The 26,392-nt window shown below is 41.0% G+C and overlaps 1 protein-coding gene across 4 annotated transcripts; it reads right to left on the bottom strand.

Moving 5' to 3' along the window:
- Positions 1–1,324: 1,324 nt before the first annotated feature.
- On the bottom strand, positions 1,325–26,075 carry midn (midnolin). Of its 4 annotated transcripts, XM_016442668.1 has the most exons (9): positions 21,800–21,866; positions 20,876–20,969; positions 19,201–19,432; positions 17,039–17,126; positions 16,874–16,936; positions 11,193–11,657; positions 10,937–11,057; positions 10,524–10,829; positions 1,325–4,227 (listed from the first exon to the last, which is right to left on the bottom strand). In XM_016442668.1, exons 3-9 carry the CDS (start codon positions 19,422–19,424, stop codon positions 3,965–3,967), a joined length of 1,530 nt encoding a protein of 509 aa, XP_016298154.1. In that variant the 5' UTR covers positions 19,425–19,432; positions 20,876–20,969; positions 21,800–21,866; the 3' UTR covers positions 1,325–3,964. The 4 variants fall into 4 exon arrangements, with proteins under 4 accessions (XP_016298154.1, XP_016298155.1, XP_016298156.1 ...); XM_016442669.1 differs by lacking the exons at positions 20,876–20,969; positions 21,800–21,866 and adding an exon at positions 25,984–26,075; XM_016442670.1 differs by lacking the exons at positions 20,876–20,969; positions 21,800–21,866 and adding an exon at positions 24,843–25,496.
- Between the last annotated feature and the right edge of the window lie 317 nt (positions 26,076–26,392).

The raw sequence follows: 26,392 nt of genomic DNA, 5'->3' as shown, positions 1-26,392 counted from the left end.
TCCCCCTGCTCAAGAAGGCACATGTACAGTCTCGTTTAAAGTGCTAAAGAACATCAAAATGATTCAGAGAAGGCTTGGGAGAAAGTGCTGTGGTCAGATGAGACCAAAATTGAGCTTTTTGGCATTAACTTGACTCGCCGTGTTTGGAGGGAGAGAAATGCTGACTATGACCCCAAGAACACCATCCCTACAGTCAAGCACGGAGGTGAAAACATTATGCTTTCTGCTAAGGGTACAGGACGACTTCACTGCATTGAGGGGCAAATGGACTGTAAAATCTTGGACGAGAACCTCCTTCCCTCAGCCAGAACACTGAAGATGGGTCTTCCAGCATGACAATGACCCGAAACATACCGCCAAGGCAACAAAGGAGTGGCTCAAGAAGAAGCACATTAAGGTCATGGAGTGGCCAAGCCTGTCTCTAGACCTCAATCCTATAGAACATCTGTGGAGGGAGCTGAAACTTCGAGTTGCCAGACGACAGCCAAGAAATCTTAAGGATTTAGAGAGGATCTGTAAAGAGGAGTCTTACCTCTATGCTTGCAAACAAGGGTTTCTGCACCAAGTACTAAGACATGTTTTGCTTGGGGATCAAATACTTATTTCACTCACTGAAATGCAAATCAATTTCTAACTTTTATATAACGTGTTTTTTCTGGATTTTTTGGTTGATATTCTGTCTCTATAAGTTAAAATAAATCATAAAGTTACAACCCCTTCATTTCTTTGTAAGTGGGCATACTTACAAAATCAGCAGGGGATCAAATAAATATTTTCCCACTGTATTGATAAAATTACTGAAAATGATTTTACCAATTATTTGTGTGTACAGCGCATTGTTATGCTTTTTAAGCGTATTGTGCTTTTAGCTTAACAACATGCTAATGTCAAAACATGATATTTTTATGAGACCTAAAGTAGCTGCTTATGTAGAGCGGCCCAAATCTCTCTCTTATGATAGCTTTTCATAGAAAAGTATATATAACATGCAAATTGCACAGGGGATAAAGTAAATAAGTCACACGTACACAATAAAAAACATTTTTTCTTTCAATTTATTACCTAAAAAAAGAAAATGTCCTATCACAAGTCACACTGAAATGTATTGCTTAAGAAAAAAAATATATTTAGATTTTTTTTTACTTGATTATTTCCATTATATTCCACAAAAACAAAACAGGGCACAGCAACGCCCTTTTCCGCCTTCCACCCACTTTAAAAAAAGCACAAAGAAATACATAATTCACAGTTACCATTTTGGTTTCATAAATTAATACAGTCACACATGTGCTACACCGGTCTATAGCTAGAACATAGTAAATTGTTTTTTTTTTTTCTCGACTCTTGTAATCAGTTTTCATTGGCTACAAGAAAGAACAGGCAACTTAAATGATGTGATCGGAACTCCAACAAACTATTGAAAATGCCCCCCGTTCCCTCCCTCCACCCTCATTCAATTACCCTATCCTAAAACTCAGATCATCTCCTATGCTTTTTTTCAGTTTTCACTTTTTTTTTTACCGTTTTACATATAGGTGAGGCACACACAGAGTATATTTCATACATATATAAAAATTAAATAATGATTTTCTCGGGGGAGAGGGAGAAATCATCCATTGAAGTTGTTTATCTGAGAAGAAGGGAAGTGCATGTTGTCAGTGTGTCCTTAAAGGACATCTCAATTGAGAGTTAGGGCACTTTGTTGCTATAGCACTGCAGTTGAAACTTCCTTTTTTTTCAGTTATATATGTAAATTTGTTGCTTCTTTGTAGGACAGCAGGGTTCAAGGGACGTAATCAAACAAACAATGGAACACACTGATGGAACCTGTTTGAACTCCAGGTCGTGACTTGTAACAATCAAACCATAAAACAGACAATATTCTACCAGAGCTCCTATGAATTGATAAAAACCTGCATAAATGCGAATTTGTTCAGATTTTTTTTTTCGTACACAACGAAGGGGCAAAACTTTAAGGCACTGAAGCCTTGACATAATAGAGCCTCCACCTCCAAAACACAAAAATTGCCCACGGAAAATTGATGCTTTAACAAAAGCACAGGACAAAAAACAACAAAAACATCCCTATGTTGTCCACCACTCTGCAAGTGTTTCGATAATGAACGTTAAGGCCACTTGAACAGAAAAAAAGGAAAAGACAATGTTCCCCTTCAGGTAGGTAATCTCATTGCAAACTCAGTGAGTGCAACATCAATGTGGTTCAGGACATTTTCACGTTTATTTCCAAGAAGTCATTAGGGGCGAACGTTGGTTGCTAACATCCCTGTTAGTCCGATGGGAGGTCGATGGGAGTGTTGGGGTTTGCTCTGAGGATCCCTTGGATGTTGGGAGTAGAACATGTTCCATTGTTCGTTAGTTAGTCCAGGAATGATCCATGTACAGTAGAATTCCAGTCCTGTTTTGGTTTGCGACTGATATGTAACATCACAATCCGAATTCGAAAATCCCAAGTAGCTGAAGCGATTTTTTTTTTCCATTTTCACAAATTCATGCTTGTATATCTTTTCTTTTCAGCACCAGTATCTCAGTATTGTTGTTATTATTATTATTATTTTCTTGTATAAAAAGGATCAGGATAGTTCATACTTTTGCATGCAAAGAGAAGTCCCATATAGCAGCAGAACTGTCTTCTCTGTGGGACGCCTGATAGAATATGTCAGTGCGTCTACATATGAGGCACTATCGAGAGTGGAGGATACGCTCCGGTCTGGATGTTTAAATGGGAATCTGCAAAGAAGTCTGGCCAAATAAATATTGGTAGTCTTGTTAAAATTGTATCACAACTGTAAGCTGTTGCTGGGATAAAACCCTTGAACGGCGGTTTGTTTTAGTCGAATGCATAAATGAGAGATTCCACTTTGGCAGAGCGAGCCATTATAATGCACAATTGTAAACTATTCCTCTGGCACCCCACCACTCTCTCTATTATACACATTTAGACAGTAACAGGAGAGATACAGTGTGTATTTAAATGATTATATAACATCAGATTCATCTCACAGCTTGACTCGAGCCTTGCTGAGCAATTGCTGTTTTACGTTTGGTTGGTTTGTGTTTACACGGAGATAAAAAAAGAAAAAAGAAAAGTCACTCTTTATATATTCTAAAAACAACCTACTTCACAAGCCTTGCATCTTAAATCACATCAGCATATTTTCGTTTCGTTTCATGTTTTAGTTTCCTACTTGAACCTCTGACTCTACAGTGAGCTGTTGTTGAGAAAGCAATTTTTGTATTATTATTATGTTTTTTTATATATATTTATACTAAACATGCACTGTGCCATCTCTTGGTTATGTTATGATATTGTTTGTCTAGTTCAAATCACGGGTGTGTGTGTGCAAATGAACCTTCCTTGTCTACAAGATAAAAAACCTGAATGCTTTGTGGGTAATGCTACATATTTTGTTTCATAAATCATCATGATTCAAGAAAAACAGGACTTAAAAACAAAGATAACCCCCTTCAAATGATTCTTGAACTGTGAATGCCCATTTGTAAGGAAAAAAGGAGGAAGTAGGATCAGTTTCTGATTTTTGTTAGTTCATCGTGCCTGCATTTGGCCTGTATGGATCTTCCCCCTGGGAAAAAAAAAAGTAAAGAGAAAAACAAATCCCAACACCAATGACGTCTGCTATGCTCATTTGTGTTTACTTCTTGGACATTCTGAGTCCAAATTCTGTCTATTCATCAGTCCAATCCATATCCAAACATCGTCATTTGAAAATTTAGTCTATTCCAAGATCATAGTCTATCAAGGATGTAAGGTAAGTACAAGTCTGTGAATCTTCCTTTGTGTAAAGTCTTTGTGGTCACAGGATAGATGAGGAGTGAAGCCTACGAAATTCTGAATGTGCGTCTTTGGACACAGTCTTCAGAAAGTATCCTCTCTAAAGTGTAAACCCCAGTCTTCCTTGATCAAAATGGCACAACCGTTGTTGCTTCAGGCCATGATGAATTCTGATTTCATATCAGCTTTGACGTCGGGCTTCCACACAGAGTCTTCAAAGTCCAGGTCCAGGGAGCCTTCGCTAGACATACTGCTGTTACTGTTGCTGCGTCCAGCCTTGCGGTTGGGGAGCCAGTGGTATGGGGCGCGGGAATCTCGCCGGGCCTTCCTGCGCAGACGCTTCTGCTGCATGAGCAACTGCAGTCGCTCCACTTTGCAGCGTGTGGCTCGGTTCTCTGTCTGACGCAATCGGTCACCTGAAGAACCAGGAAGAAAAAGCAACAGCAGTTAGAGTCAAGTCCTGAATTTTTGGTTCAGGATAAATGACACTGGTTAGGGTAGTTTAAACTGGCAAAAGAATGTGCAAAAATACACCGTTCTAAAATCTAATTTTCATAGGGTTTGCCTAAACAACTAGTTGACTCGAATACAACAGCCTAAAACAGAATGCAGGTGTTTTGAGAAATTACAACACTTTCGAGACTCAAAAAACAATGCAAGATGTGATAGAGCAGCCAAAGGTGTTCATCTGAATGTGTATGGCTGTAATGGCACCACTTCAGGGGTAAGAAAATTGGGTAAAAATAAAAGGTTGTTGACTGACTAGTTGACTACTGACTCATCCCTAGCTGGCACACCAAAGCTTTCTGGCAAAGCAGGTTGACCAAGAAAGACTTGGTGTGGATACAGTCTGCATTTAAGCATCCCATGCTAATGACTATCCAAATCACAACATAAGGTGGTGACTATCTATGCTAGTCTTTTTAGCAGGGGGAAATGCTGGTGCAATACACATAATTTGGTCTAGGACAGAATGACTCAGTGCTTTGGATCCCGACTGCTGATCCTGCTGAATGTTATCAAAGGCTGGGAGCTGGATAAATAAACTCAAGTCTGAGTGGTGACGCTGATGTTCTTAAAAAGGCATGCTGCGATTACCCCCACCCCAATGCTCTCTCTCTCTCTTTAAATCGGTACAGAAATAACCACTCTCCACTGCTGTCTCATTTCAAAAGAGAACATCCCAGTATGTGGCAACAAGTCCTCTCTTCCCTTATCAGAAACGGTTCGAAATGTCCTGGCAGGCGTGCCCTTGAGATACGCAAAAGGGAGAAGTGCATTCTCACAAAGTAACCCACACTCCTGTGAGGAGACTGACGCCCACGCGTGCATGCACACACACATTCCCAAGCGATAAGATCTTGACTTTGCCGTTTCTTTAACAGGAAGCAAATACCTTGCACTTACTAATCTCTCAAACAATGCTAGGGTTTTAGCGGCTATTGCGCCAAATAAGGAGGAAAAAACACGAGGGGGGTTTCCACTCCACAGCTCAACCCTAAACCTTTCATTTATAAATATATTCAAGTGAATGGAAGAGAACAAGAAACCACAATCTATTAGCCAGCTCCATTAGGAACTATCCCAGAATTAAATAACGAAATAGCCAGCTAGAATGTCAATAATCCTGAGCACAGACTATCTTTCATCGCATGTGCTCTGCCACACATACACACACAGCAACAGCAGCAGTAGCTTTTAACATAGATCGATGGCAAATTAAAAAGACCTATTGATTAAACCTTAGCTCTAGCGCAGCAATCCATCTCCAGGCGAGGACACTGCTATTGGCTTTCAATAGAAAATGCAAGCAAATGGAAATTGTAAGCGAAGTCGGGCCCTTTTTTCCCCCTTTCTTTTCCTGGCCTGAGCTCATTGAACGAGTAATCACCTACCCAACCCCCCAATACCAAGACCCCCACCCCCATACGCACACATAGTTCACTCCTCCCCAATGCCTCTGGAGAGAAAGACAGACAAGGAGGTAGAGAGAGAGAGAAAAACATGTGCTGGAATTCCACCCAGAATGCAATAGAAAAAGAGACCAGATGCATATTTTAATTCACTAATCAATTTCATCAACCTCTCCGTATCAAAATGAAATCGGGATTTTGTGTGGGCTCAATTTCCCCCCTTCACTTAATATCTTTCCAGGGTGGGTGGGTTTGAGCCATCTAGGAAGGATTTGTGCTATAAATGTAAGTGGTAGTTTTAATCATTTGGATATTCGTAGAGAAAGAACAGGCTGTACAAAGATCAACAGCAGACATCTGCCCAACAGTTCTTTCCTAACCTGGTTAGACAAATGAGATTTGGGGCTTGCTCTGGCATTTTAGCATGATTAGAGAGGTTCTGGTCTAATGGGACTTTGGGTTATGAAGGTCTTTGTTCGACTAAACAAGCTCAACAAATACACCATTCAGAAAGGGTCTCTACGCTAATGCTTGTGCTTTTCTCCTTCATCTGCCCTTTCAAAGAGTCTCCCTGCAACTCTAGGCCTCAAAAGTAGGGCAGCTACCTCACCTTGCAGCCTGTCAGCTCTTCTGTGCATACCAACTAAGGCTGGTGGAGAAAAAAAAACTTACTAAATGATGCTGCAGTGCCTCAAGGGACCAAACTACAGAAATCTGGGAGAAACAGAGCAGTGGAGCTTATTAATAGCACTGGGCACGGTGTGCCTCTGTCAAGGTATTGTATGAAGCTCACAATGGTCTCGAAGACATTAAGGCAGAGCCTTGGCTTCTAAGCCAAGTCCTTTTTTGTTCTTTGTGAGAATCTGTGGCCCCTGCCAATGTCCTTTCCCCACACGGTCGCCCTTCCAAACAGATCCATGGACACTGTAAAAACACATCACCGCTAGTTTGGCATGGCTTGGTGTCTGTGCTGCAAGGAAAAACGAACTTAACCTGAATGCTTCGAACAACCCCTGCATCATTATCAGGATAAACGTGGCTGCCTGAGGGAGAGACTCAATGCGGCCGTTTAGAGGGATATTATTAGGATATGGCGTGGCCAGCAGGCCTAAAGTCATCCCAACAGATCCGCCTGGGTTGTCGTGAGTGCAAAAAGAGTGAACGGCTGCGGTGGGGGCTGGGATACACCAGGAACAAAGGCAGCACAAGCAGTGCTCTGTCCCTTGCTTCCAAGACCCCTCCCTGCACTAAGGTTTGGACACATACAGATACGGGGGGTGGGTGGACAAGAACAGAGAGTTATTTTGCTGCCAGCGACGATTGCAAGAGAACATCATGGACAGAAAAAGCCCCTCTCCCTATCTTCGCCCTCTCTACCCTTCCCTTCCTCCCCTTATCCTCCTTCGCCCCTACGCCAATGATGCATTGTCTCAGAGCGAGCCGTGTATGCTGCAGTGTCCTCACCGCGCACTCGACATTCTCAGTCCTGTGGCTCAAATTAGGGGGGTTGGGGCAAAAAAGGCTTGTGACGAACTGCCCGAGCCTCAGGGGAAAGGAATGGGGGCAGGAAAGAACAAAACAACCCCAGCCCCGCCTCCTGCCGCACAGCTGTTCGGGCCCGCACATGAGATATACACCTGGCCTTCCTTTCTACCCCCCTCCCCCAGCGCCCGCATCCACCCACGCCCCTCCTCCTCAATACGGCCTCATGACGGAGGCCTCAGAGGAACATAGAAAAGAGAGAAAGAGGCAAATGAGAACATGCCACAGAGGGTGGATGAGATTACACAAAAAAAATCCCTCTGGAATCTAAAAAGTAGCGGCGTACTGGCGAACAAAAGCTGGGATGTTGCACTTGTCTTACGCTTTTTGAAGGGAATGAGCTGATGTATGACAATGTATTGATTCAGACCAAGTGCTGATGGCCACGCAAGGGGGAAAATGGAAAGGAGGAGGATTTAGAATGAGGAGAGAGAGAGTGCAATGGATGGAGGATTTTTACCCAATCGATGAGGCTGTTGGCCTGTCTGCAGGTATTAGGTCAGTTGAGCAGGGTTTTGGGTAAACATTAAGCCCAACCCAATGTGTCAGCCCACACCACAGTGATCAGACAGTCTCTGCAAGCTTCCCTTTTGCCATTGATCCATTAAAGATCAGCTTAATTAACACCTGTCTTTGACTTGTTTGTTTGTTTGCCTTGATAAGTCCTGTGATCTTTTCGAGTCTGGGTGCTGAAATCACTCTGCATCAAGGGGAGATGTCTTGGCAGTGGAGGAGGAAGTCACACAAAAGTATGTCACAGAGTGTCAGACATCAAACTTTGGCATGTAATACTTATTTTTCATCCAGATCGATTCATTTACCAAAAATACATTTAAAATGCAATTCACACCTACAACAAGTTTCTCTATGATGAGCATGTTTTTAATTTTGGAATTAAAGTTTATTCGGATATATTTTTGGAGGCATAAAAATAAAAACTGAAAAAAAGAGAAAAACCAAGAAATCCCAAACTGTCCTGATATCAAAATAAAAACCCAAAAATCTTCTTTTCTATAAATTCTATAAGCCAGCTGTAGCTAACTCCCAAAGAGCTGGGACAGGTGCCAGTGTTGCCTCTGGGTTGGGAGGAGCTCGGAGTGGGTGCACAGCACAGGACAAGCATTGTGTTCAGCCATCTGCACCCCTAGCAAGAACTAAACCAGGGGAGCGGTCAAATACTGACATCTCCATTGCTTTTCTGATACGACGGCACCAATGACCCTGCAGGGAGCTGTGGTCTCAAATGACCACAATTTGCATACTAGGAGCAATAAAAGGCATCGGATATGGTTTGCCAAAGAATTTGGCAGTGTTTAAGCACCAGGGAGGCCAGGACAAAGAGGACTGAGATCTTGATATTTCACATCGCCGCAGTATGTACACAGCAGCCGGGAGCGTTTGCTTTCGGTCGGATTAAATGAGCAAGGGAAGGAATTTGAGCACCCTTCCTTGTTCTTTTTTTTTCACTCTGCTAAAATACAGCTCCACCCTGACGTTCTTGCACAACCCAAACTAAACTAACCTGAGTTGACAGATGCAGAACGTTGAGGGGCGAAAGCATTCCTGCACTATCCTCCCCCTCCCATTTTAAGAATCGTTTGGCCCCCCTTCCCTCCCTCTAGCGCATTGGCCAGGCAATACCAAATCTAAAGGCCATCCCCAAGTTTTACCCTACAGGCTTTCATTCATTCACTCCATCTACAAAAGGCAAGGCTGGTGGACCACTGCAGTATTAGAGCACACTAGGGCAAGCAAAGGGGTTGCCTGCAGTGGGCAAAGGGGGCTGAAAGACCCTAGCGAGCACAGGAATTTGAGTCAAGAATGGCGACCCTCTTCGTTCCCTCAGCTCTCCATCCCCCATCTCCTCTCCAACCTCTCTGCAAATACTGACTACAATCTGTCAAAGCCAAATGTCTACAAGAATCCAAGAACAATGTGCATAGATGGATGTCTAAATGAGTATGGTGGGGATATCGGGTTTGTTTGGTCTGAAATCACATCAAGTAGACAGCTGCTAAAAATATGTGACATTTCAAAGGGGTCATGAAAGACACTGTCTGTCCCATGTAGGCAAGTTGGTCACCAGGTGCCAAAGCATATAGGTCTTAAAGAGCTCAAGACAGCTATCTAGCGATCTCACAACTAAATCTTGCTGTTGACATGCAAGGTGGCTTTATCCAGAAAATAGCCACAGCACCCTTCCCTTTTTTCCATCTTGCCCAAGAGGAAGCGCCAATTAATCAGTGGGCAGTCACTGGCCGGATATAAACAACAATTTTATGAATGGACTCTTGGTATTTTCCCTCTGCCTCCTCTTGCTGACTTTCAAACACAATGAGCATTCTCTTGGAGCTCATATTTCTTGAGTGAATCTCTATTTAAATGCTGCTCAGAAAACAAGTGTCCATTGACTAGCCCTGGCCCTGACTGCTGGGATGGTTTTTGCATTCAAGCAAGAGTGGAACCAGTATGATGGCCCATTTACTTTCAATGTGGGAGAAGTATAAAGACCAATGATGGAGCATTATGCAAGCGGAAGAGGGGATATCACACAGGAAAAGTATGTATCACTTCAAAAAAACATGTAGGATTTCCTAACCCTTTGCGAAAATCGAGTGACCGAAGTTATTCCACCCCAGTAGTTGATGATATGTTTTCATATTGTGCGACGTTAGCTTGGTATGCTTTTAATCTAGTCTAGATTGATAACAGGCCTGTGCTTTGAACAGTGCTGGGAAGATATTTCTTCATTATCTCTGTACTCTCCAACAGTGGTGTTTCATGACAGAGCAGTTCAATTTCCTCCTCAGCGCTGAAGCGAGCTGCCCCAGATAATCAGTTTTTACCAGACAGAGCGGGGTACCTGCCACACATCTGTGAGTGCTATCTCGCTTCATTATCTCTCTCGCTCTGGCTCTCTGCCTCTTTCCTCTTGGTAACAGAGTAGTCCACCCCCATTCTTTGCCTCTCAGAGGAAAGAGGACACCGGCAGCATAGAGACAAAGCCAGACATGCTGTGGTTGCTGAAGCATGACTACCAGGGCCTGAAAGAACAAGCCTAGTTTTTCCTCCCCCTCTCTAACATCTTCACTTTTTTTAATCCTTGCACTCTTTTCTTGGACCCTCTGAAACTACATAAACACTACCTTGAATATGAATCTTGAACCTCTTGGCTAGATCCTAAATACTACTGGCTACAGTAAATGCTCTAGGAAATGCATCACTGCATAATTTCTGGAAAATGCAATACGACTTACCAGGAGGCTTGCACATGCGGATCTGGCTCTGACACTGCACCAGTGGGTGGAGGGTGGGCTGGGTCTCAGAGGGCACTGTGGTAGGCAGGCCGCTTAGTCCGTGGGTGTGGGGAGGTGAAGGCGGTGGCGACGGTGTTGGTGAGCTGGGGCTGTTGCACTGGGTCTGGTAACGGAGCTGCGTGAGCGACGGTGGCATGCCCTGGTAATGCCGAGTGGCACTTAAAAGGTCATTCAAGATTTGAAGGATGGTGCATATGTCTCGCCTAGGACGTCCGGTGCTGTCCTGACAGTTGGGATGCAAAGTGCCTTCCGAAAGAAAAAACAATATAGAAATTAGATATAAATTACAGATATATAGATAAAACTGTCATATGCTGAGCCTATCAAATATTAAACTTATTGAGAAGTTGTACCTGAAAATGTCCCAGAAAAAACTCCAGGAGCATGGTTCACAAAACTTTCGATGATAGCGCCTGGTTTGCGGGATCGTGAGGGAGTGTTACAATTGCCATACGTCTTTGCTGGGCAGTTGGTCTGTGCAAGACATGGACCAGTGGTCGACCGTAAGTATAGTTTGCACATCTTACCAATTTAATTGGTAAACGTAATATATCACGATTATTATACAAAATTACTGAATTGGATAATGTATGACAAACAGTGACTAACCTCTGGACAGGAAGCTGCAGGGCTAGGGCTGCTTGGAGAGGTGGGACAGGCTGAAGATGGCTGCTGGGAGTGAAGAAAACTTCCTGGGAGTTGAGAGGGGTGTGGTGGAGGGCTACAGTGCCCTGAGGCTGAGGTGGGGTACATGGGAGGAACAGATGGGATAGAGGGGGACGGTGGGAAGGCTGCTGGGTTAGATGGGAGTGTTGTGTTTGGACGATGAGGATGTGGGTGCGGATGATGTGGGTGAGGGTTGTGTGAAACCCTTGCCATCCCAGAGGCAGAGCCTGAGGCTGCATGAGACTGTCCTGCCGTGCCCTCTGAACTCCCACGTGATATGAGATGTCGATGCTGTAACTGTGGGCCGCCCGATTGCTGAGCTGCCAACTGCAGTTGGACAAACATCATATGATCGCCTACTCGCAGAGCCAGGGTTAAAGGAGACCGTCCAGACAGGAAGTCACTGACCTGTGAACAGGAAATGAAGAGGGCGTGGCTTTAGTAATTCCCTTTGCACTGCTCTAAACTGGAAAAGAATGTGGCAACATGACTGAATGCCCTTTTATGAATAAGCAGAAGTATACAAAAGGCGCACACACACAAAACACTCTACCATTCAGCACACCCACGAAACACTAACTACTGTCTGGCACCAGGCCTGAAAAATCAGCCATAGAAACAGGATGCAGACCCACTCGCCACACAGTCACATAATAGCTAATTGTTTGAAAGGCTGGACCGGAAAGGCTTGCCCATTTTAGGAGTACCCAGAATGGAAGTTGAGCCAAGGGGCTCTCTGACCCCTGGAAAACAAGGCGAGAAATACAGAATACTTGTCTTGACTTTGCACTCCAAACACTGAAACAACCTCCTCCTTGTTCGATTTCAACCCTGAGACTTTCTTTGTCGCATCTTCAGCTTTGATAACAATAACGGTGTAAAGATGCAGTATGACTCTAATGCACAAGCATAGAAGAATGAAATGTACCACAAAAAAAAACAATGAAAGCCGTGACGATTCCTTCAGTAGATCTATTCAGCATCCGAGTGTGCTTGTGTTGACTGACTTGTTAACCTTTTGAATCACTGGGTCCTACCCTCCATCGTTTGTTTCTCTAGATCTTTTGCTGATCTATTTTTCCATCAAGCAGTCACACTTGCAGTCGGGTGACCTTTACTATTCTGTGTATTTTACTGACAGACCTGAAGAGCCAGGCACAGAGACCCTTTTCCCATCTTTAGGAGAAATGAAGTTAAAAACCCCTCTTGATAGCTATGTATGACTATGAATTAATAAAAATACACTGATTATTCTGTCAATTTTGATGGTAAACCCTGTTTAGAGGTCATTGGTGGCTCACCCCTGTGTGAGGGTGCATCCCACCCCTGACTGACAGCTGTCTTGCGAGTTGATTTGCATCTAATGCACAATTCAGATTCCAACAAAAGGTCTCTGTAATTTCTCAGCTGCCATTAGCATATACTGGAGTGACTCTGTAATAGGATAAAGGCTTTGAATATCTGAAGCAAGAGGGCATTGAACATCCAATCACAAATAATTAAAATTATTTGGGCCTGCAAATCATTAAGTAAAGCATGCCAGACCCCACATTAGCCTAGCCTTGAAGATCAGTCATCTTCAAGGCCAAGCATCTCACTGACTCCCACATAATGAGAGAGTGCGTGAACCTCCACAAACCAGTAAAAGTGCCTCTGAAATGCGAGGACATTCCCCACAGCAGCCATCAGTTTAAGTCACACAAACCTTTGTCAATACACTGGCCAACACACACGCTTCTGGTGCAATGACTGAATGACCACAAAGACAAAAATGCAGCAGGTTTACGGATCTGCAGTCTTCACTTACACAGCCTCTAAGGAATGTGTGTGCAAGTATACATTGCACAATGTTTCTGTGGTGTTTAAGAGTTCTTGACCTAACTGGAAAAACAAAGATATATTAACAGACCATTTTGGAGAGTCTTGGTGCTTGTGGAAGAAAGCCCATATTTAGTTACCCTCAGAAATCTGCCTATAATCAAGAGTTTTAGAAGACTTGTGGCCAGAAATTCCACACTTCACCTAGCACGACTATATAGAATCTGTCAGGTGTACTGTGCATAGCCTGAAGTGTCAACATGTAGTCTATATCACCTATAATGGATAAGGTACTCAAAAGAGACCGCAAGTGTACATTTTCACAGGTCTCTTTGTTCTTAAGGCCACTGACTCTCTCTCTCGTCAAGGCACACAGATCAAGTTCTATAACAGAGCGCTCTTGACACTGGCTTGGAAATTCTTTTGAAGCCAGAAGCCTATCTGGATCCACCCCTTCTTCACTCACTACATGAAAAATGAATAAACTGGAGGTCATATTCTCTAAAAAACAGCCCCACATGGAATATGCAGCCATGATAATTCAAAGTTTTACTCTTCCATTTTCATTTATACAACATTTATACAACATAATATGCTATTAATAAGAATGTAGTATAATGCAGATTCATACCAAATATAGTATTTTGTAAAGGTAATGTCTTCTTAAAAAACCTAAATAATTAATCAAATAAAAGCAAAAAATATTAACAATTGTTTTTCTGAGAAAGTATTTTCTTTATCTCTAGGGCTATTAAAAGATTGTATCTTGAATACAAGTATAATTTGTCTTACTGCATTTGCAGATTTTTTTTCACTTAAGTATAAACAAGTTCACTACAAGTAAAAAATCTGCCAGTGTTGTGAAACAAAACACCCTTATATTCAAGAAAAGTCTTGATATCTTATGCAGTTTCTTCTCATGTAAATTTGTTTTGATACAATGATTTTTAGACATTTAACTGGAATACAAGTCAAAAAGACTAGTTAAAAAGACTTATAATCTCTTTTAATTCTGCAAATTTCATCCTAAAATCAGTGCAGAAAATGCCAGAAATCTGCAGATTTTGTTTAGGCTGATTTAAAGGCAACAAAGGCAGATACGTACATACATCTATGGCAACAAAGTTACCATGTTGAAAAATTGTATACTTGGCTAAGCCAACAGACTAAAGTTACTATTCCTTTATTTTTACACTTCGTCCATTTTGATTTGTTGGGGAGGCATTTTGCTCTGCAGTGGGCTGCAGTTGCTATGCAGTGAAGAGCGAGTGAAGGAGAGAGAAGGAAAACATGATAAGGGGAGACAGGGGAGGAGGGCTAGGGGAGAAGCCTTGTAGCGAGAGAGAGGGTGGAGGGGTGTGAGGATGCCAGTAGATGCTGATGAAATATTCAGTGAGAGTACGCCTCTAGCTCCTTCCGTTTTTATTCCTCCCTTCCAACTCTATAGCTGACAGTTTTATTTATTGGGGTCCCTGCGGTTCAAGGAACTCATTTGCAGGCGGTTTCTTCTGTAACACAGGAGATGCGGGGCAAGAGCTTGGAACAGCACCAGACTGACGTTCATCCACAGCCTGAAGACACCTATCTATGAGGGGTCAAGTAAGAAAACAGGTTCTTTTGATACCAAGCATGACTAAAAGACTACTGGTCACCTAGCAAAGGCCTCAGCAAACACGGAAAGTTCAAAACCAGCTTATTAACCCTCTCCATCGATTGGTGGGTTTTGATCGTACCAGGGGGCCATCAATATAGACCTCACAAAGGGGTATGAAGGGTGTGGATGCAATAGCAAGGTCCTTTACAATAATCAATCACTTGCATCTTTCTTCAAACCCTGAAGAGAAGACTAACTTCAAAGATCTCACTCGAGGGGTTTGACCTACTCAAGGTCTACAAGAGATTGAATGTTGAGGATTCAGCAGGTAAAGACTAAATTCGATCAGTCAGAACCTACAAGGTGCCTCTTTCCATCATGTCTGTTGACTAAAACCATTAATGTCATTCCAAACCTATATGACTTCTTTCTTCTTCTGAGGAGAGCAAATAAAGATAATATTTTTGTGTGGTTTTTTTTTTGTGGATAAAATTAAGGTCAATGGAGTCCAATTGTGGATTTTTTTTGGCTTTTTCTTATCCACAGAATAAAGGCCATGCAGGTTCAGAAAGACAAGAGGCATCGCCTGAAGAATCAGACACCAGTCATTATTTCTACTTGATGGGCAGAGTTACCAGCAACAAAACGCTGTTTGAATGCAAAAGTGGCGTTTTAATGTTCAAGAGGACAGCTGATCTATTAAGTGGAGTGCGGAAACTGGGCTAGATTTTCCCTTGGAACTAAGAAACTCCTTGATGTCATTTCATTCTTCCTCTTTAACGGCGGAGAAGGTAAAACTGGAGACTACGGAGAGACACGCGAAACCACAGCAGCTTTAAATTATAGGCCAGAAAAAGCTGTTAGGCCAGAGTAACAAGGGGAAAAATGCCATTCCAATAACTGCAAGCCTTCCCTTTCCATAAAACAGTCTGGTTACAAGGAGTCTGAGATAGATCTTTCCCTGGAAGCAAGCGCCATAGCTCTTGGAATTCTGCTATGTACTGAATATGTGGTTGTCCCTTAGAACTATGAATCCAACCTTATCTATTCCTTCATGGCAAGATGGGTAGGTATCATTGAGCACAGATCACTACAGTCGTTGTGGCTGCACGATTGTGTTGACTACTTTCAATTCTGAAAGAGTGATATATCTCATATTTGACAATGATACTGACTCAGTTCATGTCCGTAACCATGAAGCTACAAAAAAAAAAAAAAGACACAAATGATGATTTCTAAAAAGGGGCCGTTTCATAAGCAACCAGATGACACAGTTAGCTGCCTACATTAGATCAGAGAAAAAGAACAAGGAATGTTTGCACTGTACTGCAAAAGGTTTTTCGATGAGAAAGGCCAAACAACAGCCACTTTTAACAGGTTAAAAAGCTTTTCTACAGAAACAGGAGACACTGCCAGGAGAAGGCGTATTGAATAAGAGCGGTGCACTCCCATGTCTACCCTTCCCCCTCGTTCGCACACAACCACACTCCCTTGTCATCATTACAGATAAGACGCTTTCCTCTCCTACACAAATGCACATGCATATCACTCACACACAAACAAACAAACAGAATAACTCAGAATAACTAAGGATTTCCCAAAATATCAGCAAGAAGATGATATTCTCTTCTCTTCTTTGCGGAGGCATGTGGCGGACCAATTTCATGCCCATACAAGTGTATTTGGAAGATATTTTTGTCAATATCCAGCAACTGATTGGATGACAATTGCAATATAACAATGTAAACAAAATATGTTTAATGAGTTAAAATAACTAATAGCAAAGATTTAACCATTAGCTAGAAATAAAAATACAAATTAGAAAGCGGCATAATCATAGTTGGACACAGTTTCTTTCACATGAAAGGTGGCGTCTCAATGAAGTGGCTTCTAGGTGGGGTTTGCCTCGGCTCACAGATGTTGCCTGGAAACTGGAAGGTGCTTCTTAAAATATGCGTAGTAAGTGTGTGGAGGTCTTTAAGTTAAAAGCTCAGGAGGGCATCATCTGTATCCCATTACCCTATGTGTCAGTGCAACATCTTGCCAAGTAGAGAGTTCAAAAATATACAAATGATCCTTTAAAAATGAGCCAACTGCGGGTGTTCGCTGCTGCCCTGGCAATTAGGTTAAGTGTACGCACAACTGTCCAATGTAGTGGGCCACTGTGTAATTCAAACATCTACTGGGTTGACCTTATTAGAGTGAAACTTACCTGCGTTTCCGTCAAGCTCTCCAGCGCCTGCATTACTGACTGCTCAGGTCTTGATGCTTGAGACTTTGAGAAGAGAGATACGGCAGGGTAAATACATGTGGCAAAAAGAGTTGGCAAAGTACAGCACATGTAATCATCATTACATGTTGCTCAAGCTCTTTTTACCATTAGGCCTGCTTCAACTGTTGGAACCAGCGTTAACTTGCTCCCATCCGTTATTCCCAAATCTTGAAGTTTTCCTGAACTCAGGCGTCTAGAAAAAACAAGGAGATGTTAGACTTCAACAAATTCCAGCATTTTATTTCCAAAACAGATCTGTTTATGACTTACTTTCTTCTGCCAAATACAAACGATATTTAGAAGAATGCAACTGATTTTGTCGAAAACAACATTGGACCCCATTAAATTTCATTGTATGGATAAAAAAACACAGAGACACTTTCCAAAATATCGTCTTTTTTGTTCCACAGAAGAAGGTCTTAAAGGTTCGGAACGACACAAGGGTGAGCAAACGATGAAAGAATCTTCATTTTCTGGTGAACTCTCTCTTTAATTATACACAAAACCATCATAAAAATATATATATATTTTTGTCCAGTTATGATGTAGATGTTTTTCTTTAAATCTAGATATACATTTTTAGACAGGTATATGAAACAAGGTAAAATAATTCTAGGCTAGTACATCTGTAGCCTATACCGGCAGACCAAAATCCACAAGGGGTGTCTTACAACATATGTAAGTCAGCATGTTTATTCCCAAAACACCCCCGCATGAATCCCAGTGTTTCAAATACACAGTCTAAATGTATTTTTAACCAACAAATCTGTTAAAAATATCTGTCTTAGTGGCATAAATGTGTATACATGTGCTCAGGCTAAATGTCACCACCTCCTGCCGAACAAAGGGACTGAGCACTTGGCCTGGAGGCAGCTAAACCAAACAGAAGAGATTAAGCGACTCTCTTCATTTTAAAAGGATGATGTAATTTGGTGGTGATTACTTGTGAGGGCTTTTCAATCGGCCCAATTCAAAGCACAAACAATGCAACTGTTAGGGTCATTTGCAAGTGACAAAAGAGCTTCTCTCTCACCTCCCAGCTCCACCACCCAAGTGCAATTGTTAGGCAATGTGCAAACGGCACTGAAACTAGCATTACCCCTTTTTCTCTTAATGTTTGCTCAGAATATTCTAACACCTTGGTGCGAGTCCCACTAGGAATGCTTTATTCCCTGGCATCCAGTTTAAAATGACAAACATTAATGCCAATCATATTCTAATCAAGCAAAACAACCAGTTTAATCAAGTGATGAGGAATTTGTATTTATATGCATGCACTACTGTCACTAAAGCTGCGCACACCGATGGGCCTTTTATAAGGGAAATAGTACTACAGTTTCAGGTGTAATGCAGGTTTCTGCACCTTGCACATGGCCTATATTAAACTGAGTTCCACAGCACACTGTCAACAGCATAGATCACTTTCACTTCTCTATTCAAGAGGTTGTGGACTGCCACAGCAAAAATATCATGGTAGATATGCAACATGGACTGCAAAGTTGCTATGCATTTAACAACATGAACCAAGGCTCCATGATGCAGGTGTCTATGGCAAGCCATTTATATATGTAGTCCTTAAAACGACATATGTTGTACTAGTAACTGTCTACCTTTTTTGTTATAAATACTAGCACTTGACTACTCCAGTAGTGACTACTATAGTTAGTCAGCAACTGCTCGTTCCCTGCATACTGGTGATTACTGTTTTGCTAGTACTCAATATCCCAATATTAGTAACCATAAGAGTGGTACAGATAATAGTGACTATTTTAATAGTTCAACACTAATACTACCAAATGAATAGTTAAACTGGAATAGATACTAATAACTACTAGTTAGAACTGAATATATTTGAACTACAGAATTGCAATCTGTTACCGGTAACAACAACAGCTACCTGTCATTACTGAAAAATAAACTAGTTAAGGAATATGCTCCAATGTTTACTGAATAATTACAAGTGATTAATTGAATAGATACTAATCTTATGTAATGTTTTCTCATTTATATTTTCTAGTGAAATGGAAAGATACACTAATCACTACTGGAACAAGTGCTAGTAATAAAAACAAGTACTCATAACATAAAAAGATAAAAGGCTACTAGTCAGTTTAAAGAATAAATGTTAAAACGGCTTGCCATCAGAGGTGGCTGAAAATCTCCATTCGGAAGCCCAGCCAAGAGCCCACCTTCTGACCGGCTCTTAACCATTGTTAAAAAATAACTACCCGTGCAGTCTAAAAGTAACACATCAGACTACTACTCACGTTTCTTTGTGTAGCAGCGCGAGTCTTTCTTTGGGTACTTTCAGTCTTTGAGAGAGTCTTCGTTTTAGCCCTTCCACGGTCTCTTCTGCGGGAAGGGAGAGCTCGAAGCGTGTGCCGGTGGTGGAGTGGATGTACAAATTCATGGGGGGCTCGCCGGAGACGCTCTCGCAGGACGGCGCAGCTCCGCGACTGCTGCAGCTCCGGGCGCTCGGATGCTGGTCCATTCGATAGCCTACGATAGAGGAGACAGTGTCGATGGAAGCGGACGGATAGGGCTAGATCTCTCAGTGGAAAGCTATCTGTGAAAGCTCTTGGAAAATATTCCCAATGATTATTCCCGTTTGGTGATCGATCCTGCTTCTTACAATGCAGTATTTAATTCTCTCTTTCCGATAGTGCATTAAAATGCATATTCAGTTAAAATGCATAACTGTAGTCCTTTGTCGTTGACAGTGTACTGCAAAACCATCGCGACCCTTTTTTCTTTTTAAAGCGCAGCCCTCATCGCGAAGAGCAACTCCAGTGAAACACGCATAATAATGCCCGTTGTTTCACCGTATCTCGCCTCCACTGTGCCGCTGTGGTTACGCCCACAAAAGCACTGCCCAATCAGAGGAGGCGCATGTAATGCCGTCATCTGTGTAGCCAATGGGGGGATGTGCTTCTTACCCACGTGGAGCCCCCCCTACACACACGCATCGCTTTCCTCATTGAGGACAAATCCAATCTGAGTGGGCGAGGAGCTCCAGTCCTGGAGTTCCAGCCCACTCGAACCAATTCCACACCATTCATGAGGCAAACTGTCAAAGTAACAAAAGTCACCCAATATCACTTTCAATGTTTAAATAGCAACACTGAACGCTCTGTTTACTAAATAGGCCTACTATTTTACATATAGCCAAGAATAATAGTCAAGAAGTGTCTTAGGTTGCATATTTGTTGCCCACTGTGTAAGTTTTTTTTAACGTCTTTTTGCACAACTTAAATTGTTTTAGCGATTTTTGTGATATATTTGTTATATGTAGGCCTAATTTACACATTAATACGGGTGAATCTTCAATGTTTTTTTTCTTTTCTTTTTTTCCTTCAGTTTCTAGAACAGAAGTTGCTAACAAGTTAGCTAGCAATTAACTTTTGTAGTATGTAAGTAGTAGTAGTAATGTTTCTGGGAACAGTGATTAGGCTACTTGTTATAAATTCTTTTGTATTGTACTCATTTGTATTATTTAAATCGAAATTGTATTCATAAATACGTATAAAAGTGTAAATGCCTTGGTGTGGGATAAGTTCAGTATTAAGAAATTTAACATTTATAACGTCTTTAGACATTCTAGAGAATGAGTATAGGCACAGCTAAATGTTTAATGCTATATAACGATCTATCTTTCAAAGCGAAATTGCATTTTTTATAATCATTGCTAGAGGACAGAACACTTCCCTTAATTGATGAATCACCCATATGCAAATATATCATTATACACGCATGTTCTAATAGCCTGTAATCTTTCTACGTGTGCAGCTTACGTTTAAAAGCGTGTATTACGGTTATCATTATCTCTATGCAAATAGTCCCCCATAAAAGAGAGTATGCTCTTAAGGAAACGCTGCGTCCCAGTCATACAGTACGAGTATAAGAAGTATCGCTTGGGGCGATAGGCTACAAATGAACACTTACGTCACTCACTATCACGATCTCGTGCCAAATGAGCTGTAAACTACAGTCTGCAAACGTCTGCAGATTGGAGGCCAACTCTGATATAGCTCCTTATCTGCGCAACAAAACTTAGATTACTGATTAAAAAAAAAAGCAGATCCAGTTATATAGCAGATCCAATTGTGCCTTATGGCAGAATTTACAACTTATTCACGTGGTGCACAGTCAATCATTGACTTATGTTAACCTGTGTGGATATATATATATATATATATATATACACATAGATTACTGATTAAAAAAAAAAGCAGATCCAGTTATATAGCAGATCCAATTGTGCCTTATGGCAGAATTTACAACTTATTCACGTGGTGCACAGTCAATCATTGACTTATGTTAACCTGTGTGGATATATATATATATATATATATATATACACACACACACAATAATAATAATAATAATAATAATAATACAATACACAATATATCCATCTGTAATTTACTGTGTGAATGCAACAAAATACTTGAGCGCCTACCAGTGGTAAAAAGAGGTCATGGCAAAACCAATTTCTAATTTAGCAGGTCCATAACAACCAATTTTTGTATAAGCAAGAAATAAACATCAAGTGGAAGCTTAGGGGCTTATTATATTTGCACTAATTAAAGGAAAAGTTCACACAAAATGTAATATTTTGTCATTTACCTATCCTCATGTTGTCCCAAACCTATTTGACTTCCGTAGAGACCAAAGGGAGACTTGAGACAACCTGAGTTACTATTTTAAGAAAAAATATGCAAGTGCATGAAAACTGTTCCTAATATTTTCGTTTTGTTCCACCGAAGAAGGTAATTAAGTGACACAGAACAACACGAGGATGAGTAAAATGACAAAAAAATCAAAAAGTTTACCACCCTTATTAGAAAATATAATTCTGACACTCACCAATTATTGTGGCGAAAACCTCAAAGTTTCGCGACAATGTCTCAGAATCCTCCACAAGGTTGCCTAGTTTTGGCATGTATAGAGAAAATTCTAATGTAATTTAGATTTGTCCACTAGGATGTGGCTACAACAGCCGGTACGCTCGGTTAAATGAATCAGCCGTCCCAGTGCAGACGCCGGGTTAAATCCCAAATCTATGCCAGTGCTCCTGCTATCCGAAACTACACCCTGTGACAGCATTCGAGCGTTGGAGTTGAAGTATAACACCTCTTAACAAAGCTGCTCACAGAATGGGTGGAGACTTTGCTTCTTGCGATGTCAGCATGTGTTTTAAGGTGGAGGCCCTAAACCACATGCTTTATTTGATTCTGTATGGGCATTTCAAAATGTTGTATGAATTTCTGACTGTAGATTAACTCAGATGCAATCTAAGAGTGCAAACGAGGTTTGTTTGGTTGGAAAAACACGCGTATAGCAAAAGTAAAAGATCTGAGCCACCTTAAAAGATGTTAACGTGGAGAAGCCTTTGACTTAGGAGGGGCTTAACTATGTCCTGACGTCATGAAGAAGTAACTGGGCAACCAGTCAAGGAAAACACATTGCTTGGATACCAGAGAAGTCTACGATAAACAAGAAACTTACGTCGAATTCTAATCGCAGGACGTTTGTGACGCCACTTCAATATAGCAGCAGAGATGTAAAAGATGAGAAATGATTATGAAATACTTAAATATTTCAAGATATAAAAGTATGCATATTATATATACCTGGCAGTTTAAGCCGGTAAACTCTACCCTAGAGCAAACCTAAAATATAGGACAACTATATTTCACATTAGTAACTGAGAAGTCATAATGCAGAAATAGCACATATGATAGTGTATATTAATATGTAGTGGACACCAGAACAAGGAAGTTGACAAGGGAGATATATATTGGTTTCAAACTTCTCATTCAAGACCCATTAGTAATTAAATCAAAAAAACAAAAACAAAAAAATCCAGCTTAAAGACATATCTTAATACATTAAATGTTGTTAGTAGTCATAATAACAATGCACTTACAACTTTATAGCTAACTGGTTTCATCCAAATATTAAAATTCAACAGTACTGAAATATGTTCCGCATTAATATAGAGTCTAACACCTTCCCTCATCACCTTTTCGAAGCAGTGACACAGCAAGGTGGAGCCCGTAAACCTGAAACTGCTTTACAAATTGTAGATGATTAATAATGTCTTTGTACAGGGCTTCTAATAAGCTGACACAATGTGCTGTAAGAAGGTTTAGCTGCTTTCCCACCCTAAAGGGAATTAGGTTGAAGATGTTTTTTGCTCTTGCCAATTTAAACAGCATTCAATTAATCAATTAGCCTTTTTCATTCAAGAACGTCTTTAAATGGAAAGGGTGAATGTGAACGATTTGAAGTGTGACGTACAATGGGTATCTTTATGTGTATTCAAATGTGTGAGACATGTGTGGGACATATGTGGGCGTCTGTGCATGTGTGGGTGAGCAGCATTCCAAACCATCAAAGTCATTCCCATTTTCATGTTTGAGAAATTTTCAAGTCTGTATCTCTGCCCATTCTGATTGTTGTTTACCCTGATTCCTTTGTTAAAAACGGAGGGGGAAGCATTAGGCCGCACCTGTCAATGCGTAGGGCCATGGCTCATAGGTCTGTCAACAGGAAGTGGGAATAAATGAGTACTGTGGGAATATTAAAATTACACAAGAATCATTTACACCTCCACCTAATTCACGTGAAAAGGTTATTAAGCAAGAAGATGGCAAACTTTGCAGGTCTGTTTTTTTTTTTTCAACAGAGTGTGGGTGATTTTTGACTACCATTCAAAAGCTTGGGGCTGGTAAGATTTTTTAATGATTTTGGGTCTCACCAAGGCTGCATTTATTTGATCAAAAATACAGTAAAATAGAAGTAATGTGAAATATTATTGCAATTTAAAATGGCTGTTTCCTGCTTTAATATATTTTACAATAAAATGTATTCCTGTGATGACAAAGCTGAATTTTCAGCAGCAAATACTCCAGTCTTGAGTGTCACATGATCCTTCAGAAATCATTGTAATATGCAGACTTGGCAATCTGTGTTTTGCCATATTGACCTCTGACTGTACACTATCAGGCTTACTCAACCAAATAAATAAATAGATCGACATGAAATATTGAAATAGCTGTCTTCTGAGGTAATTTTCACTACTGTCGCAATCGATTACTGAGACGTATAGAGTTTATACTGAGTTTGTACGAACGTTGCTATGGATGAAAGCGAATATCTGACCCGCAATTAACCAATGAGAATCAAGTATTCCAGATACCGAGCCACTCTGCCAATGATTTGTTGACCGAAAATAACTGTTGTATAAATTATGACGCACTTAACATCGCTCTTAAAATCATATAGCATATGTGATGCAAATAACAGTTTTCTCATTACTTCAAGTAGTTAATCCTGAGTTAATCATGAGCCCACTGATGCAGGTATTCTAGGTATATAATCACAATATTGCAACTTTTGTTCCAGGCCTTAGTTTCTTCGTAGGTATATCACATTTGTATAGTCTTGCATAAGTAGCCACCTGCAGCGCTTGACCACATTATAAATGAAAAATTTCTCATAAGCACTTCTTTATGGAAACCGAGAGCAAGCTCTACAGAATTCACCCAACACATCAGCCAAATTCCAATGCAAATTAAGCGTGTATTGCTTGTTATTAATACACATTTCATTTGATATTATACAAGACATCACATGATGAATTAAGACAAAACGGAATTACAGGAGAATCTTTGTTAGCCTCATGTTCTGCAAGGTTTATTTGTTCTCCGCAAACCCTCGTTATCCACCACCCACTCAGCAGCCCACACTCAAACACACATTCTCCCATGTACTCTCGATGGCCTGCAGGCTTAATCCTGGGTTGGCTCGGATTAGCAACTTCCCACGTTAGGCTAATTTAATCAGAACACAGCCTCTTGAGAAAAGCAATGCACGGGGGCTGCGTGGCACACTGACATTTTACCTGTATCCGCTGTTCGCCTGGTTGCGGTAATCTAATCATTGATATGGAAGGTTATTCTGGCCCTCTGATTCCATCTGTGACGTAGGAAGCTCAGTCATCTCGCGTCCAATCAGACTTTAAAAATAGAAGCCTACACTTCACAAGAATGCCATTATTTCCCGTCACTCTTTGAGCTGCAGTCCCCACGACCGGCCTTTCTTGCTAATGTTCCTATTGCTTACTTCCTTATTTCCCTGTGCTGTTCGAGTTCACCACAGAGAGTTCAATTGTGTCCGTCCGGTAAAGCATTTACATGTGGGCCAATGAGCTTGTTTACTTTTACATCTTCCCACATAGTGGCCGAAGGAATCAGTTTATGACCTATATGAAGTGTTCTTGGGAAAAACTGGATTAAGTCTAAAACATTGCTGGCTTCCTAGAAACAAGGTAATCCTGCTCCTGCAAAAGATTGCACTGTCAGTTGAGCTTGTCTTCTGAATACGGTCCATATGTTGCTTAATTAGTGACGTGAGAAATCTTTGCAGTATTAAAAGTGGTTGATAATTATTTAGGTTCACGACTCAAGAGTTAAAGAGTCAGCATTAAAACGATGTATTTTTAAAAGTACAATAACCTAGTGCTAACATACTGGAAAGGTTTAAGTTTTGGCATTCTTATATTGCTTGATTTCAAAGGAAATATGTCATTTGTTCATGCAAATAAATTCTTTTTGTGCCTTTCAGTTCCTCATTAGTTGACAGTCAAACAGCTGCAAAGGTATTATGAAGCAAGAATTTGACAAAGCAAAACTGTCTGCTTCAAAACCGACAGAATCTGAACAGGTGCTTCATGATGCCATAGAAGAACCTTTTTGCCCAAATGGTTCCATAAAGAACCTTTAACATCTGAAGAACCTTTCTGTTTCACTAAGGGTTCTTTGTGGTGAAAGAAGGTTCTTCAGATTATAAAAAGGTAAGAAAGAGATGGTTCTTTAAAGAACCTTTGACAGAATGGTTCTTTGTGGAACCAAAAAGGGTTCTTCTATAGCATCGTTTGAAGAACCTTTTGAAGCACCTTTATTTTTAAGAGTGTATTTAGCATTAATAAAAATAACACAAAAAAACAGTACATTTATATATTACATCCAAGGAAGTTATAATACCTGGAGAAACCTATCTGCCTGCCTATCCGCCTTGCTGGGCTGGTGTGGAACCCCATAGAAGTATGCATATGAAATCTGGCGTCTTTGCTCATGAGAACTTGTTTTTGCAGCCAGCCACGTGACTAATCACTCTAGAGCCACAGCAAAATGACGTGGCCACAGTACTGATTGGATGACGAATGGACACACTGTACAATCCCAAACTGTTCACTGGCGTTTATCCAGCCGTGATGTCAAAAGCAACAGATAGACACAAAAATGAGGCGTTAAATAAATGAAGTCAATATTACAATGCACTGATACAACATCAAAACATCACACATGGCTAAATTTGAATGGCCATCAGTGGAGAAATGTGGTGTAGTTACAGCATCTACAAGCAGGGGCTGAGGGGCCATGCTAACCAACA

The sequence above is a fragment of the Sinocyclocheilus anshuiensis genome, unplaced genomic scaffold, assembly GCF_001515605.1.
Source record: "Sinocyclocheilus anshuiensis isolate Anshui unplaced genomic scaffold, SAMN03320099.WGS_v1.1 scaffold735, whole genome shotgun sequence".
Taxonomy (NCBI): domain Eukaryota; kingdom Metazoa; phylum Chordata; class Actinopteri; order Cypriniformes; family Cyprinidae; genus Sinocyclocheilus; species Sinocyclocheilus anshuiensis.
The sequence above is the reverse complement of the archived record's forward strand: the minus strand, read 5'-3'. Positions and strand labels throughout refer to the sequence as shown.